Source organism: Scleropages formosus, chromosome 12 (assembly GCF_900964775.1).
Source record: "Scleropages formosus chromosome 12, fSclFor1.1, whole genome shotgun sequence".
Classification (NCBI taxonomy): domain Eukaryota; kingdom Metazoa; phylum Chordata; class Actinopteri; order Osteoglossiformes; family Osteoglossidae; genus Scleropages; species Scleropages formosus.
The window spans coordinates 22836701-22850542 of NC_041817.1; the positions used below are offsets into that span (position 1 = coordinate 22836701).

The 13842-nt window shown below is 50.4% G+C and overlaps 1 protein-coding gene across 5 annotated transcripts in view; it reads left to right on the top strand.

The window, feature by feature from the left end:
• Positions 1-13842, top strand: part of LOC108930626 (ecto-NOX disulfide-thiol exchanger 1-like) — a 51953-nt gene that overhangs the window by 34288 nt on the left and 3823 nt on the right. For 3 of the 5 annotated variants that reach the window (XR_003798041.1, XM_029256871.1, XM_029256873.1), the window contains 10 exons: positions 468-635; positions 798-1004; positions 1359-1592; positions 5875-6087; positions 8627-8733; positions 10281-10398; positions 11675-11862; positions 11950-12057; positions 12834-12887; positions 13378-13510. Coding sequence is in view for 4 of the 5 variants with exons in the window: in XM_029256871.1 (XP_029112704.1) it covers positions 468-635; positions 798-1004; positions 1359-1592; positions 5875-6087; positions 8627-8733; positions 10281-10398; positions 11675-11862; positions 11950-12057; positions 12834-12887; positions 13378-13510 (1530 nt within the window). In the remaining variant the exon portion in view is untranslated. The remainder of the gene's footprint in view (positions 1-467; positions 636-797; positions 1005-1358; positions 1593-5874; positions 6088-8626; positions 8734-10280; positions 10399-11674; positions 11863-11949; positions 12058-12833; positions 12888-13377; positions 13511-13842) is intronic. The other 2 variants (XM_018745981.2, XM_029256872.1) reach the window with 2 other exon arrangements.

Genomic DNA, 13842 nt, shown 5'->3' on the forward strand with positions numbered 1-13842 from the left:
CCAAAGCCGGAGCTATACCGCAGGACTGGGGTGAAGGCGTTTTTAATCGTAACGTCGTTCTGCTCAGCTGCTCTTCACTGGCCCCGGATGCATTATCGGTTTTTTGTCCCGCTGTCTATGTTCCTCTTGTTTATTTCCTCGTGGAGCAGTACGGGCTCTGCCGGCCGTCCTCCGGCGATGCCGTGAGACCCAAACGCATCGGAGGTTTTTAGAACATGTTCAAGTAGAGATTACCTTCATTATTCACTCTCTCCTAAATTGGTTAAGATATGGTTATTTACAGATATCGCAGACACTCGCCTCTCCTTTAGTTTGGACCTTCTTTCTCCAGCTTGGAATTCACGGGATCCCACCCACCCTACACCGCCAGGAGTAGCCAAACCCCCCCCGGTGTCGAATGCGGATTTGAGCTTCGCACCATGACTGCTCAGATTACCGTTTATTTTATTTTTACTTCTCTTCTGCAGATTCCATCTGTATCCAGGGCTTTGACCCCAGCCTGGGCATCATCGGCCCCATCAACCCCTTGATGCCGGGAATCAGCTTGGTGCCGCGCCCGCCCGTGCCTGCCGAGATCCCTGTAGTCAAGGAGATCATCCACTGCAAGAGCTGCACACTCTTCCCCCAGAACCCTAGTATGTCCCCGTTAATGGTCACGCATCCCTGCACCTCACGCATATTAAGTCGTTACGCTCTCTTCGCATGTGTGACGTACACACGGACGCACAGCGCGGTACCTACTAGAGTGGACTCATGCTTTTGTGTTCTCCTCCCCTCGTTTTGTGGAACGTCCGCAGACCTCCCGCCTCCGTCCACCAGGGAAAGACCCCCGGGCTGCAAGACCGTGTTTGTGGGAGGGCTTCCCGAGAACGCCAGCGAGGACATCATCCGCGAGGTGTTCGACCAGTGCGGCGAGATCGTCGCCGTCCGCAAGAGCAAGAAGAACTTCTGCCATATCCGCTTCGCTGAGGAGTACATGGTGGACAAAGCCCTCTACCTCTCTGGTGGGAACCCGAGCCACAAACACCCTCACATCACCAATGTCGCAGGAACATAGTGCCAAGTGTAGGAAAATCTTCATTAGAATGTGAAACTTTTTCTCCAAGGAATCCAGCTCAATGACATTTACCGACAGCAGTAAGATCAAGGCAAGAGTTTAATGAGAATTTTCTGGTTACCTTCCAAATTTTTGCCTTGTCTTCTTTGGGGAAAAATGTAAGTGTAAATTTGATGGTAAATTTCCAAGTGCCATCCCTTGGGTCTGCGTTCCGCTCGTTTTCTTTTTTGCCGCCTTCGTGGCAGCCGGGTTGTGTGTCTGCGGATTGTGTGATGAGCCTGGCCTTGTTTTGCCCTCCCAGGTTACCGCATGCGCATCGGTTCCAGCACGGACAAGAAGGACTCCGGTCGCATCCACGTGGACTTCGCCCAGGCTCGGGACGACCTCTACGAGTGGGAGTGTCGGCAGCGGCTGCTGGCTCGCGAGGAGCGCCACCGGCGAAGGGTCCAGGAGGATCTACTGCGCCCACCTTCGCCGCCTCCCATAATGCACTACTCGGAGCATGAGGCGGCCCTGCTGGCAGAGAGGCTCAAAGGTGAGCTTCCCACACAACTCGTTCGCAATCCAAACGGTGCCGCACCGTGGAGGCATATTGACAAATAAAATGTTCTGTGCAGTGAAAGGTATCAAAGGAATGTCGTTGTGAAGGAAGATCGGGTTTGCAGCCTGTTAAGGGGTCGGGAGTTGTTACCCATGCTTTCAAGCACAATTTTGAGAATGTAGACATTTTTCTGGAGGCGACTTTCAACGGTGGTCCGTCTGCCTGCCACGTTGTTGTTCTCCGGTGCCCTTAGTTAGTACCATAGACTCCGCCCACAGGTGTAGCTCCTCCCACCCACTCCCAGTATACCTGCCTGGATTCTCAAGCGGACTAGGAGACAAACAGCGGTGATGTATCTTTTGGAGGACTGGTGGGACAGGTGGCTGCTGCTCGGGTCACTTGGCGACACCCCCACCTCGTCGCCCCCCGGACATGAGCGAACGTGCGCACGCGTTGCTGCAGCGCGATGCTCGCACTTGCTCAGCTGTTGCTAATTTAGCAGTGGCACAGATTCTCTGCTCTTTGGGGACAGATGTTGCCATAATTGCAGCCTGTGTGTGAATTTATGAACAAATCATCTGGATTCGTTCATTTCCTGAATTATGAAAATATGTGGCTCTTCATCACAGGATCTGGCTGATGAAACCTCTCTTGGAATGGCGACCTTCTGTCGCTGCTGAATTATTGAAATAAAATGCATGCACCTATTTGATCTGTATAGACTTTTGGCCGTGAGTTTTATCCAAGGCTCCGATCCTTCCATACGTTCCAATTTTAGGCAATTTGATATTCCGATTCCAATCTGCCGTCAATAAACAGACATTAAAATGCATAATATCAGTGTCAACTTTACCGCTACACCATCTGACACCATTGTATATTTACTGAGATCTACAAAAGTATTTTTTCCAGCAAAAACAGGAGCACTAAATAAACATTTAATAGTGTCGCGTAATATTTATCGATCCATACCTATGACTTGACAAATATGCGTAACTTGCAATTTGTATTTTAAACACTTTTCCAATAAGTCAGACGCACAGCGAAAGTGCTTAGCGCTGCCGATATAAATGTATGAATTCTGCAGAAACACCACCCTGTGGCTTTTGCTCAATTCTTCCATATTTAATGTGGGAATATTCTGGATTTTTTTTTAAAAGCGGACACCTCTAAATGCCATTTTTCGTGAGCCCATCTTACATCGCTCTCGGCTCACCGGTGATTTTCCACTAGGCTCTCTGGCTGAGGATGAGGATCAGAGGTGTCGGTGAATAGTGGTCATGTGTTTCCCCGTGTTCCCTTGACCCATGAAGAATTGCTTTCATTTCCCTAATGGCAGCTTGACTTTGCAACACCCCACCAGCACCCGAGAGCTCGTCATCAATCAAAGCGCGCCTTTGCAACACAACCCAACCGTCAGTTTGTTCTGTACGGCAAACAGGTTAAAAAATGAACTAGCAGCTTGTCTGGAAGGGTAAAATGTGGATTTGCAACAAACGGCAGGCAGATCCCCGCTCGCACTGTCGCAAGCTTCCCTGCCGCTCCTGTGATGCCGAAACAGCCTTGTGCTGGGGAGATCTGATATTCAGAGCTGATAAAAATTGGTTTCATGTCACATTTTACCATAACAATGAGCCATTGTGCCATGATGCGTCGCCGCAGCCGGTGCCTCGCTCAGCCGCTGAGCGTCGAACCCTTGTAGTCCTCTGTGAGGGAGTCACATAAATGTGTTTGTTGTTCGCGGTCGCACTATTTCGCTGTGCTTAGGGAGGCTCTCTGCTCTCCGTCCTGATCATTATTATTATTTCTGCCGCTCCCTCCTCTCCTGTGTGCAGTCGCAAGAGCCCCGGGCGCGTCCTGCTGCCTCCGCGTTCCTCAGCAATTGTTATGCTTTTGATAACCACGTTCATTCAAAGAGCCCCAGGCTACTGCCTCCCCAATCCACGCACGTCATTACATTAATCACTTCTATTACCGCATTACCGGGTCTCTGAACATAAATACTGGTGTGTTTTTTTGTTTGTTTGTTTGCTTTGAATAGTCAGTGGGCCCCCTTTACCGAGACTAATTGTTTGGGGTGGGAAAGGACACGGCAGATGTTGCCCGGGAGGAGCCCACGGAGATCGGCGCATTTACATTCCCTTCGTGGCACTGGGGACCGCAGCCTCACACGGTGACAGGAGTTATTTTTATACGTCTAATGGAATTCCTACATACATCAAGGTTAGGAAATGTACCCCCTTCCTCCTCGATCGTCTGTGTAACCTGAGCGATGGTCTTATGAAAGGCTCGGTTGAATTTCCACTGCTGCATTTGGCCGCCCGTGCGCCGCAAGGATATACCGCCATCGACATGCAAGCTACGTAGCCGCCGCTCCGAATGTGAGGAGGGCTTTAGATGCGGTGCGGCCTGTTGTACATTTCCAGGGATGACAGTTGGCGGGAGTCTGGACCGAGTGGCCACTTTATTACGGACGTCTCCCGTTTCCCTGAAGTGGACCGCTCAGTCATTGACAGGACCGCGTGTCCGGACTGTGCTATTTAAGGGCAAGTGCCTTTGAAAGGGGCACGGGAGTTGGCGCCAAATGCACCGGTATGAGAATCTCAGAAATGGTGACCTTGCTGGGCTTCTCACGCATGACACCGTCACAGGTGCGTCTGGGACGGTCCAGCGCTCAGACAACTTCCAGCCGACGGCAGCCAGCTTGTGGTGGGGAAGAGCTTGCCGACCGCAGAGGCTGACGGAGGGTGACGGGTCTAGCGCAGGGTAACAGACGGGCTACAGTCAGCCTAATGCGGTCAAAACCAGTCTGGCAGCACAGATGGGTGCAGCAGCGATGCCTAAAGACATGTAACATCTGCACATCTCGTTGCACTTTGTTGAGGATGCATCGTTACAGCCTAACTGAATTCCCCGTTTAATACGACAAAACAAGAAAGTGTGACTGTAGTCGCGTAGGGAGCACAAGTAATGGACACTGGTGGACTGGGAAAACATCACCTGCTCTTCTGCTGTTCCATAATGGTGGGAGAATACGACAACCATATGAGTCTCTGGATCCATCCATCTGGATGTCAGCAGTGCCAGGCGGGTGGCAGTGCTCTGTTGCATTCCTTCACATCAGCAGGGTGTCCATCTGCAGACGAGTACTTTCAAGGGTACAGTTGCTCTGAAAAGGTTCCTGAGACATGTCATTGAATTAATTTCGCTTCGCATGCCTGCCCGACCACCAGATCTCGATCCAGCTTAACGTCCGTTTGATGATCTTGTGATATAGGCCATTTGTCACAGAACTCCAACGCCAACCAGTGTGCAGCAGCGCTGAAAAACAATGATTTAAAGAGACCAAAAGGGCAAGAAGGGAATCAGGTTACTGCCACAAAGTCATGCCTAATAAAGTGGCCACATTCTGCTTATTTGCTGTTTCTGCTTTGCTATTTGCTGTACTGTTTATTTGGCTGTAAGGGAGCCCATAGATTGCTTGCTGGGCCATTATTTCCCATATTGCATTGACAATTATCTAGGAATACTTGCTTATTTAATTCAGGTGAATGTGTCAGTTGGGTTTACAGGTCAATACATGTGTCCATTTGGAATGCGAACCTGCAGCCTTTTGGTTCACAGATCAGCAAGGGATGGTGTTTTTTATGCTCGGGCCTGGGGTATGTGTTAGCAAATACCTGTTTGAGGTGAACCCACACGCCGGGGACAGCTCTCTCCAACCGGCTTCCTGTACACGGTGTCATGTTTCCTAAGAGTAGGTTCTAAATTACTACCTTCACGCAGGCTCACTTTCGATTATCATTTAAATGGGAAGAATAGACTATGGAGGGGCACGTGGAGACCGGATTATCCGAACGTGCGAGCTCAGCAGCGGAGCGTTTTTTTTCAACTGCCAGCCCTCAGGTTATAAGTTCCGCAGTCTTAGCGGCTTTGCCATTCTGGCTCCGACAAGGTAGAGCCTCCAAAAATACCATTAACTCATCAGCAGCCCCTTCCACGGGAGTCTTCGGTAGGAGGCTAAATAAATTACCCATTCTTCTTTGGGTACATTTCTGTTGTTTGTGCAAATACAGCCATAAAAAGAGAAACTGGAGGTGTAAGCTAATGGTGTAAAGGTGACCTTTTCTCACTATGCTGATGCAGCCTGTTTGTAATGTGAGTATTTTACCTCTTTGCTGGCCTTTTGTTCTGCGGAAGACACATTTTCCGTACATGTTCAACTGACTTCTTCAACCGTGCGGCCTGAGCTGTTTCTTTCACCCCTCTATTGCAGATGACGGCAAGTTCAGCGAGGCCACGGCCGTGCTAGTAACCTGGATCGAGCGCGGGGAGGTCAGCCGGCGCTCGGCCAACCACTTCTATTCCATGATCCAGTCGGCCAACGGCCACGTGCGCCGCCTCATGTCCGAAAAGGCCCAGAGGGAGGAGGAGATGGAGCAGGCTCGAGAACGCTTCCGGAACGCGTTGTTGGCCATCCTGGCACAATGTAAGTCCGCATCCACCTCCTGTTACTCCACCCATACCCCACATATACCCTGCCCATGCCCCACCTGTGCCTCGCCCACAGCCGCCCGTCTGTAATTGGCCAGATCTCGGACATCACCACTCCCTGTGTCTCCTACTACCTTGGGTTCTGTCCTCTGTTATTAAGACACGCACAAAACTCCAGGGAAAGCAATCGCTTTCTACAGCATTGCATGCAGGACGTGGGAAGAACTGTTAGCAACAGGTTATCTGCCTCACAGCCGGGAACAGCAAGCCGAAATTCGTTTATGGCACACAAACGCGTCCTAGGATTCCGTGTCTTTCCTAAAGGTAATCTCACTTAATTGCATTTTGTCTATTTTGATGGTAAACGCTGTAAAGAGCTGTGGTGAAAGAGCATCTCAGCTGTCGAGACGGCAGCGGTTCTGAGGATGGGAAGATTGACACGGACGCAACTCCATAGTGCCACGCGGTGCGTAAATCGGGTGAGCGTTTCCGGTCCCCGGGGCCGGCAGCCCTGCAGGCACCGAAAGCCGACTTTCAAATCACCGAACGGAATAGCCCACCCCCACCCCCACCCCCACTCCCACAGACTGACCGGCTGAGCTGTTTTTCCATTTGAATAATGACCCCAAAAATGTGTGAGGCGAGATAAAGCTGAAAACTGGTAGATGTCGGCGGCCGCAGCAAACTGGACCCGCTCGCCCTCCGGGGGAGTCACAGGGAGTGGTGGCTCAGTCAGAGCCGAGGCTGATGCTCGGTCAGGGTAAGTACAGTACCCCGGGAAAGCCCCCCCACTCAAACCCAGTCCGCACAGGTAGGCAGATCTTTCATTACTATACGTTACCCCACACAGTTTCATTATCAACCCGTTTTACTTGCTGAAGTACTGCACGAGGTGGATATGTATTTAAGCAAATGTTATCTGTGGCCGAGATAATTTTCAGTGCATTCTTAATTAGAATGAAACATAGGCAACCTAATGTCACAGCAGAAGTGCAGCAGTTGTCATAGAGAAATGATTTATTTATAACAACGCAAATGTGTGATGCATACATTTAAATTGCAGCGGAAGCCTTTATAGAGCAGATGATGTAATACTTTGATGAAATAATACCAATCCAAAAGAGAACTGATTTGTAAAGTCCATTCCGTGATGCTTTTGGACAGAAAAAATAGATGTTTTGAAAGAATGTCCAGGGTTTTATCATTTATTTATTTAGTTAGTTATTTTTTTTAATTAAATTGTTAATTAACTTATACCTTTGTCCAAGGTGACTTACATATTGAGACTTTATACTAAGCTGCTTACAGTGATTTTTCTCATCCATCTTTAAGTGACAGACCATGACTGGATTTTGTGTTTGAATTTAGCATGAAAATGCAGGCATCCCTCGGTTTACGAAATTAATCTTTACCTGAAACGGTGCGGCTATCGAAATTTCAGAGACAAAAAGCCAATATCCCCCTTCTTAACAGAGGGAAAGAACAACGCATTCCCAGCCAATGCATTCCAGTCGCATCCAAAACGCCAAACAAAATTTCCAAAATATCAGTAGAGCACTGAAAATGATTTCAGCACAGTATAATACACTTACATTTCTCTTTTAGACACTTTACAGTTTTCTTTTAAAATCTCCAGTTCATTGTAGGATGAGCAATAAACAAAGCAGGGATCCACTGAGCACATAATGGTTATTCAGAATAACTTTGTAAAACTGCACACTGCTGCTAAAATGCGCATATATGCACGAGAAACCAATAGCTAAACTGTTCCTGCTAATTGCTCTGCTGTCTCTGCAATTATTCCATTCTGTAACAAAAAAAAAAGTAATATATGTATTACTTTTTGTATGTAACATATGTAACAAAATAAAAGTAATGCTCCGCTCTCTTAAAGCTGTACTCACGTGTGTAACACACCAAGACGCGGAGAGATCTGGATGCCGACACGCCAACTACATTACGCTGCTGAATTTCCGGTTCACTCGTGCAACGTGCACGTTTCCATCTTATTTCGGACACGCTTCCGACAAATTTTCTCGTACTGATTTTTTGTTCCGTAAATTGAAAATTTGATATCAAAAGCCAAGAGTCGTTATACCGGAATTTCAGAAAACGAGAGTTTGTAAATGGAGGGATGCCTTTCTAGCCAAAAATGTGAACATAGAGGGAGTATTTCTGCACTTAGTACAAATCCAGAAAAAGTACCTCGAAGGCAACATTTTACTGTGTGCGGAGCACCCCGGAAATTATGGAATTTTGTGGGTATCGCAAAGAGCGGCGATCCGGCCGGCTGCGACGTGCCGATGTGCGCGTGACTCCCACCGTAGGATGTTGCCTTCCTCAGTCTTGACGGAGCTGAATCTGCAGGTTGGGGAATGTAAGTACAGTACAGTGCTGCCGAACAGAGACCCCCCCGGGAGGCTCAACGCAACACACGTGCGTTGGGCTGCCCGGCCTCTGTGACTCTTTGGATGGCTGTGGTGCGGAGCACTCCATAAATGGCTTGTCTTGTCTGACTTCCCTGTCCACCGAAGTTGAGCAGATTACGGCCGTTTTCACCGCTGCTACCAGGCAAAGGGCATGGGACCATTTCTCAAAAGCACAGCGCAAGAACATAGACATGTGGCGCAAGCAGTGTGAGGTTGGTACTCTTTCTGCCTTATCCATGCTGCCCCCGACCCCTCCCCCAGCCCGGCCGGGCCCGCGCCGCAATGCTCGCGGGCCGTGGAAATTTGTGCGCGTGAATGTGTGTGTGTGTGTGTGTGTGTGTTTCGTCCTTCCGCTCGCTGTCCCTACAGCTCTCTCTGCGTGAGAGGGTGCACCATCGCACCCTCCCAGGCAGAGGCTGGCAGGTTCTCGCCGTTCGTTGCTCTCGAACCCCTCCCGATGACGCCGATCTCAAAGGCGCGCCGTCGCCGCGCTCGCCGGATCACCGGCTACTGCCGCTGCCATGGTGACTGCCGCTTCCCCGCTTCGCACGATAGTCGTCAATGAAGAGATCCGATTAATTATGTATCGCCGCAAGAAAAAAGGTGTCAGAAGTCCAGATTCCGAAAAGAAAATGTGACGCTTATAATTTGTTGGTTTTATTAGAGACCAAAAAACAGACATTCATCTTTGATGTAGAAATTTTGTGTGTTTTCATCCACGTGTAGAAATATTCACACAGCAAACGAGCCGTGGAAATGATCAACCTATAGGAACGAGTTAAAAATAACTCTTCTCTCCCACGTTTATTTTGGAATCCCTCGCTTGCTTCAGATGACATTATAATACCGGTCTTTCTCCAAAAGTGGTTTACCAGCTCCTCGAAGGCCAGCGGTTACCACATTGCACAGTCGTGCGTGTCCATTACTGCTTAAGGACCGCACTAGATAGTAGGGCAGCGGTCAGATTTACGAAATCACGCGGCTGCGATCGGCTGACAGACGCACGTCCGGAGGGGTTTGTGAATGAAGGCCTCATCATGGGGTGGGGGGGGACCCAGAGATTCTCGCACCGATTTCAGAGTCGAGCCCGTGAAAGGAGTCGAGCCCATTTCGAATACCGATGCGATGCGATGGAGGTAAGGCCCAGCAGCCGTTAAGGTGACTCACTGTCGACGCTTGTGAATTTTGCGAAACTCCCCGAAACGAGACACGGTTTGCGGCTTGGCACCCGTTCGAAGCTCGCGCCCGGAATTAGACGTCTTTCGGCAACGCTTTCGGGCAGGGCGCGCAACACCGCTGCTCCAAAGCGGCTGAACGCCGTGTTCAAAAACTGGACGTGATAAACGAGAGGGAGTATTTTTGCTTAGAGATAGCAAAGCCACACTGTCCCAGGCTCCTCCTTATCTCGCCACTGTGGAGCGGTTAAGCATATTTATTTTATCTGGGCGAAGGGATTTTACAGCAGCGGCGTTGCAGTTCCTCTCATCTGATTACAGCTGGGAGGATGGGAGATGGTTCAGTGCATTCTCTACACTGTTTGTTCAGCTTACGCGAGCTCAGTTTATGGAAATATTCTTAAGGTTCTGCAGTGTGGGGGACAGAGAGGTAACAGCCAGTTTCTCTGTGCCAAGGTTGTCCCTATACTGGGCAACCTCAAGAATCATGTGTGGGCACCACTCTGCTGTTTGTTGTGAAAATGTGCTAAAATATAAAATGCGCTTAGAGTGAAGCAAACCTTGACTCGACTGTCGTGCCGCAGGAGTTGAGGAACGCTCACAGTGAAGAAATAATGGGGATACGCAGGGAGGAGGAGATGGAGATGTCCGAGGATGATTCGGACGAGAACCCCAGCAAGAAAATGCGGCCGGATGACTCAGGTACGAGCCGAAGTCCTGCCGGAACTGCTTTTTCAACTCAAATCCCCATCTTACACTATGGGCTTGGGTCAGAACCCTGAGCGTATCCCTTCTTGTCTAGGATTATAACCTGTTTCACATCAAAAGTATTTACATTTATTCTTTCAGCTGATACTTTCCCCAAATCAACTATTATGTTCTCATTTATACATTGCACAAGTGGGTAACAACCACAGCCAGTTTTAGGGTAAGTACCTTGCTTAAGGGCATTACAGTTGGAGTTTGAACCTATGACCTTGGAATCTAAAGGCAGCAGCTGTTACCACTGCACTACCAGCTGTTACTTGGTGACCACCTCTTATTACCAGCTGCTTCGCTACCAAATGTTATTAAATGCCATCAGGTCAATGTTGATTCTTGGTAATCATGAACAGAGTGCTTCTGGAAACTTCTGTCCTCCATCTGTATCCTTAGGGTTGAAAAGGATGTGTCCATGTTACTGTGATTGATTCCATCCATCTGCTTGCTGGTCGTCCTCTTCCTCTTATTCAGTAAAGATACATGGTAAATGTCTTTTAAAACAGGGTACGGGGTGTAGGCCTTAGAGGAATGTTTGTCGATCGTGTCCTGATTTCAGCCCGGAATACGACGTGACATCACGTATGTGCTCGGTGGCGTTCCGCAGTCTCCGGGGCCTGAGACTCGGAGTCCTTGGGAAGTCATTTCCGACGGCGTCCTCACACAAGCTGCAGGAAACGGGTCTCCGGCGAACCTCCATTGTAATTGAGTTTCCAGCTGGAGAACTGCAGTCTTTCAAAAGAAAAGTGACGGTTGTGCTGCCTGATCGCTGGTCGGGTTTGAATTGAAGTATTTTCAAGAGTTTTAATGGTTTCGGGGGGCGGGGGGGACGGACACACTCAAATAAAGCAATAGACAAAGACGTTCTCGAGTTTCCCCCCTTTTTCGGAGTTGAAAAGTGGGTTTTTATCAGGACTCCATTGATCGCCAGCGGGACCACGTGTACGAGAACGATAAGACTCCTGTTGCTGTGTGTCCAGTACTCTGAAGTACAGAGGGTGGGAGGTAATGTGTGTTGGAGACTGAGAGTGTGTTTTCTCGGCTCTGCATCTACGCGTGCGACGGTGAGGATCACACCTGATGCGGGAGACAGTGTGGAAGCACACCTGGCAGGAGGCTTTCTTGGGCGCTGTGTTTGCTAGAGCTGCTGTACCATGTTTTGTAGTAGTCGTGTTAGCTAGTGATGTAAATGTGCTCCTGTGCGCCCCCTGGTGTCCAGCACTGGCTGCGCAGGCCTGCGCCCTGCGGGAGGAGAACGACAGCTTGCGCTGGCAGCTGGACGCCTATCGCAACGAGGTGGAGCTGCTGAAGCAGGAGCAGAGCTTGGCCCCGCGCCCCGGGGACAGCTCCCCTCGGGGGGAGCAGCGGCTGCCCTTCCTGCAGCAGAGCATCCTGGGCATGCAGCAGGTACCGACCGCCTCCGGGGCTTCGTCGCCGTCGGTCGACGTCTGCTCCTTAGCGTTCCCTGCTGACGGCTCTCCGACCCTCCCTCAGCAGCTGAGGGGCCTCCAGGAGGAGCTCAAGAGCAAGGAGCAGGAGATGGAGCGGGCCAAGGAGGAGCAGCGCCGGCTGGAGGGCGAGCTACGCGCCCTGAGGGAAAAGGTCAGCCAAGTGCAGTTTACACGAGGTCTCCCGTTCGGATGCAAGGAATTGTGGGAAGCCGCAGGAGGAATCAATGTTTTGCACTGATATTCCATGCAGAATCTGTCATGAACTCTGGATACAGGCCAGCGTTTCTGAGAGCTCCTCGCTGTGTGTGTGGGTCAAACTGGGGCAGGTTTCTATCTAGGGGGATGGGGGGGGGGGGGTCTCAGCTGGACACAGTAACCTGAGAAGCAGAACTCAAACCAAGACAAACAGCTCAACAGGAGCTTGATGGACTCTGTCCAGGAAACTTCCCTCAAACTGTTCCCTGCGTGACAGTAATTTCTACACAATCCCGGTCGTTCGGTTCCCCCCGTAAATTAACTATTTATTGTTTAATTGGAAGGTAGCGAGGGCGGCATGGCGGTGCAGCGGGTAGCGCAGGTGCCTCACAACTCCTTGGATGTGAGTTCAGATTTGGCTGAACGTATCTCCCCATTTCCACACGGGTTTCCTCTAGGTGCTCTGGTTTCCTCCCACGGTCCGAAGACGTGTTTCAGGTGAACTGGGGGTTTTAACTTGCCTGGAGTCTCTGTGTGTAATTGTCTTTCGATGGACTGGCATCAATCCAGGGTGTACCCTGCCTCAAACTGGGTGCTTCTGCAGGCTCTGGACCACCATGACCCTGCATTGGACAAGTGCTTATTGAGGAGGAATGGAAGATATTTGGTCAGTAACGCAGTTGCCTCATATAAATTGTTTTCCGTCTTCTTTTTCTGCGCTTGTACTGGCAGCTGCTGAACCATGCGGACGCTGTCGAGGGGAGCCATCCGGATAAGCCTGAGAAGGTAGGCCTGCCCTGCTCAACAGCGCCACTGCTCTGTCACCTCCTTTCACCAAACGGCAGGCGGTTCGTGTTGCCATGGCGCTGCGTAAACTGTAGACGGGTCCTCCGCGCTCCTGTTTTCCCTCTGAGCAAAGAGTAAAAAAATTCCACTTAGCTGCTCGCAAGCGCAGCTTTCGACCACCTGGCTCGCGGGCCGAATTTCAAGGGTTTCTACGTTGTTGGTGCTTCCATTAAAATCGATCCGGGTTTTTGGGGAAGCTCGGAGCCTCTCGCGCACTTTGAACGACAGCGCGATCGTGCGCTGCGGGCCTCTCCCCGGGGATAGATCTGCAACATTCCTGCAACAAAGCGAAGCGTGGGGTCTTACCTGTTATTCGTTGTGTGGTCGATGCGTTTTATTTGCAGCACTTCTTGAATCCCTTATATCAGGTATTTCGGCACGACCTGCTCACCTGCTGACCCCGTGTCTTTCACCCGCATTTGCTCCGCAGGCTCACGCACCGCGTTCTTTGTGTCCACAGCGCATGAACGGATGTACGCTGACCCTTCCCCCCACTGCGGACAGGAGTGTCCAGCTGGCGGTTCGAGGCCCTTCGATTTCAGAAAGGGAAGCGCTTTTGCTAGGTAATGACATCAGCTCCTTGTGGTCCATCGCTAACAGTGTGGGTGCGTGGGTGGGGGACCGGCGTGAGTGCCAGCACGGTACGTGAACTCGGAAAACGACCGTGACAGCGGGGGCCAACGCTGCTCATGGATCACGACCTGCGGTTCATCTCGAGGAGGACCATCCGGCTGTTCCCTTGACTACCGACCTCAGCCGACGTGCACATCCGCATGGAAGTTCAACACGTTCGCTAGAAGATGACGCCGCTCATACCGAATGTAGAAGACTGTGCGCTGCAGTGTTTCTATAACATACTTGCCTGCTCCAGCCCCAGCTATTCAAGCGTTTCCCC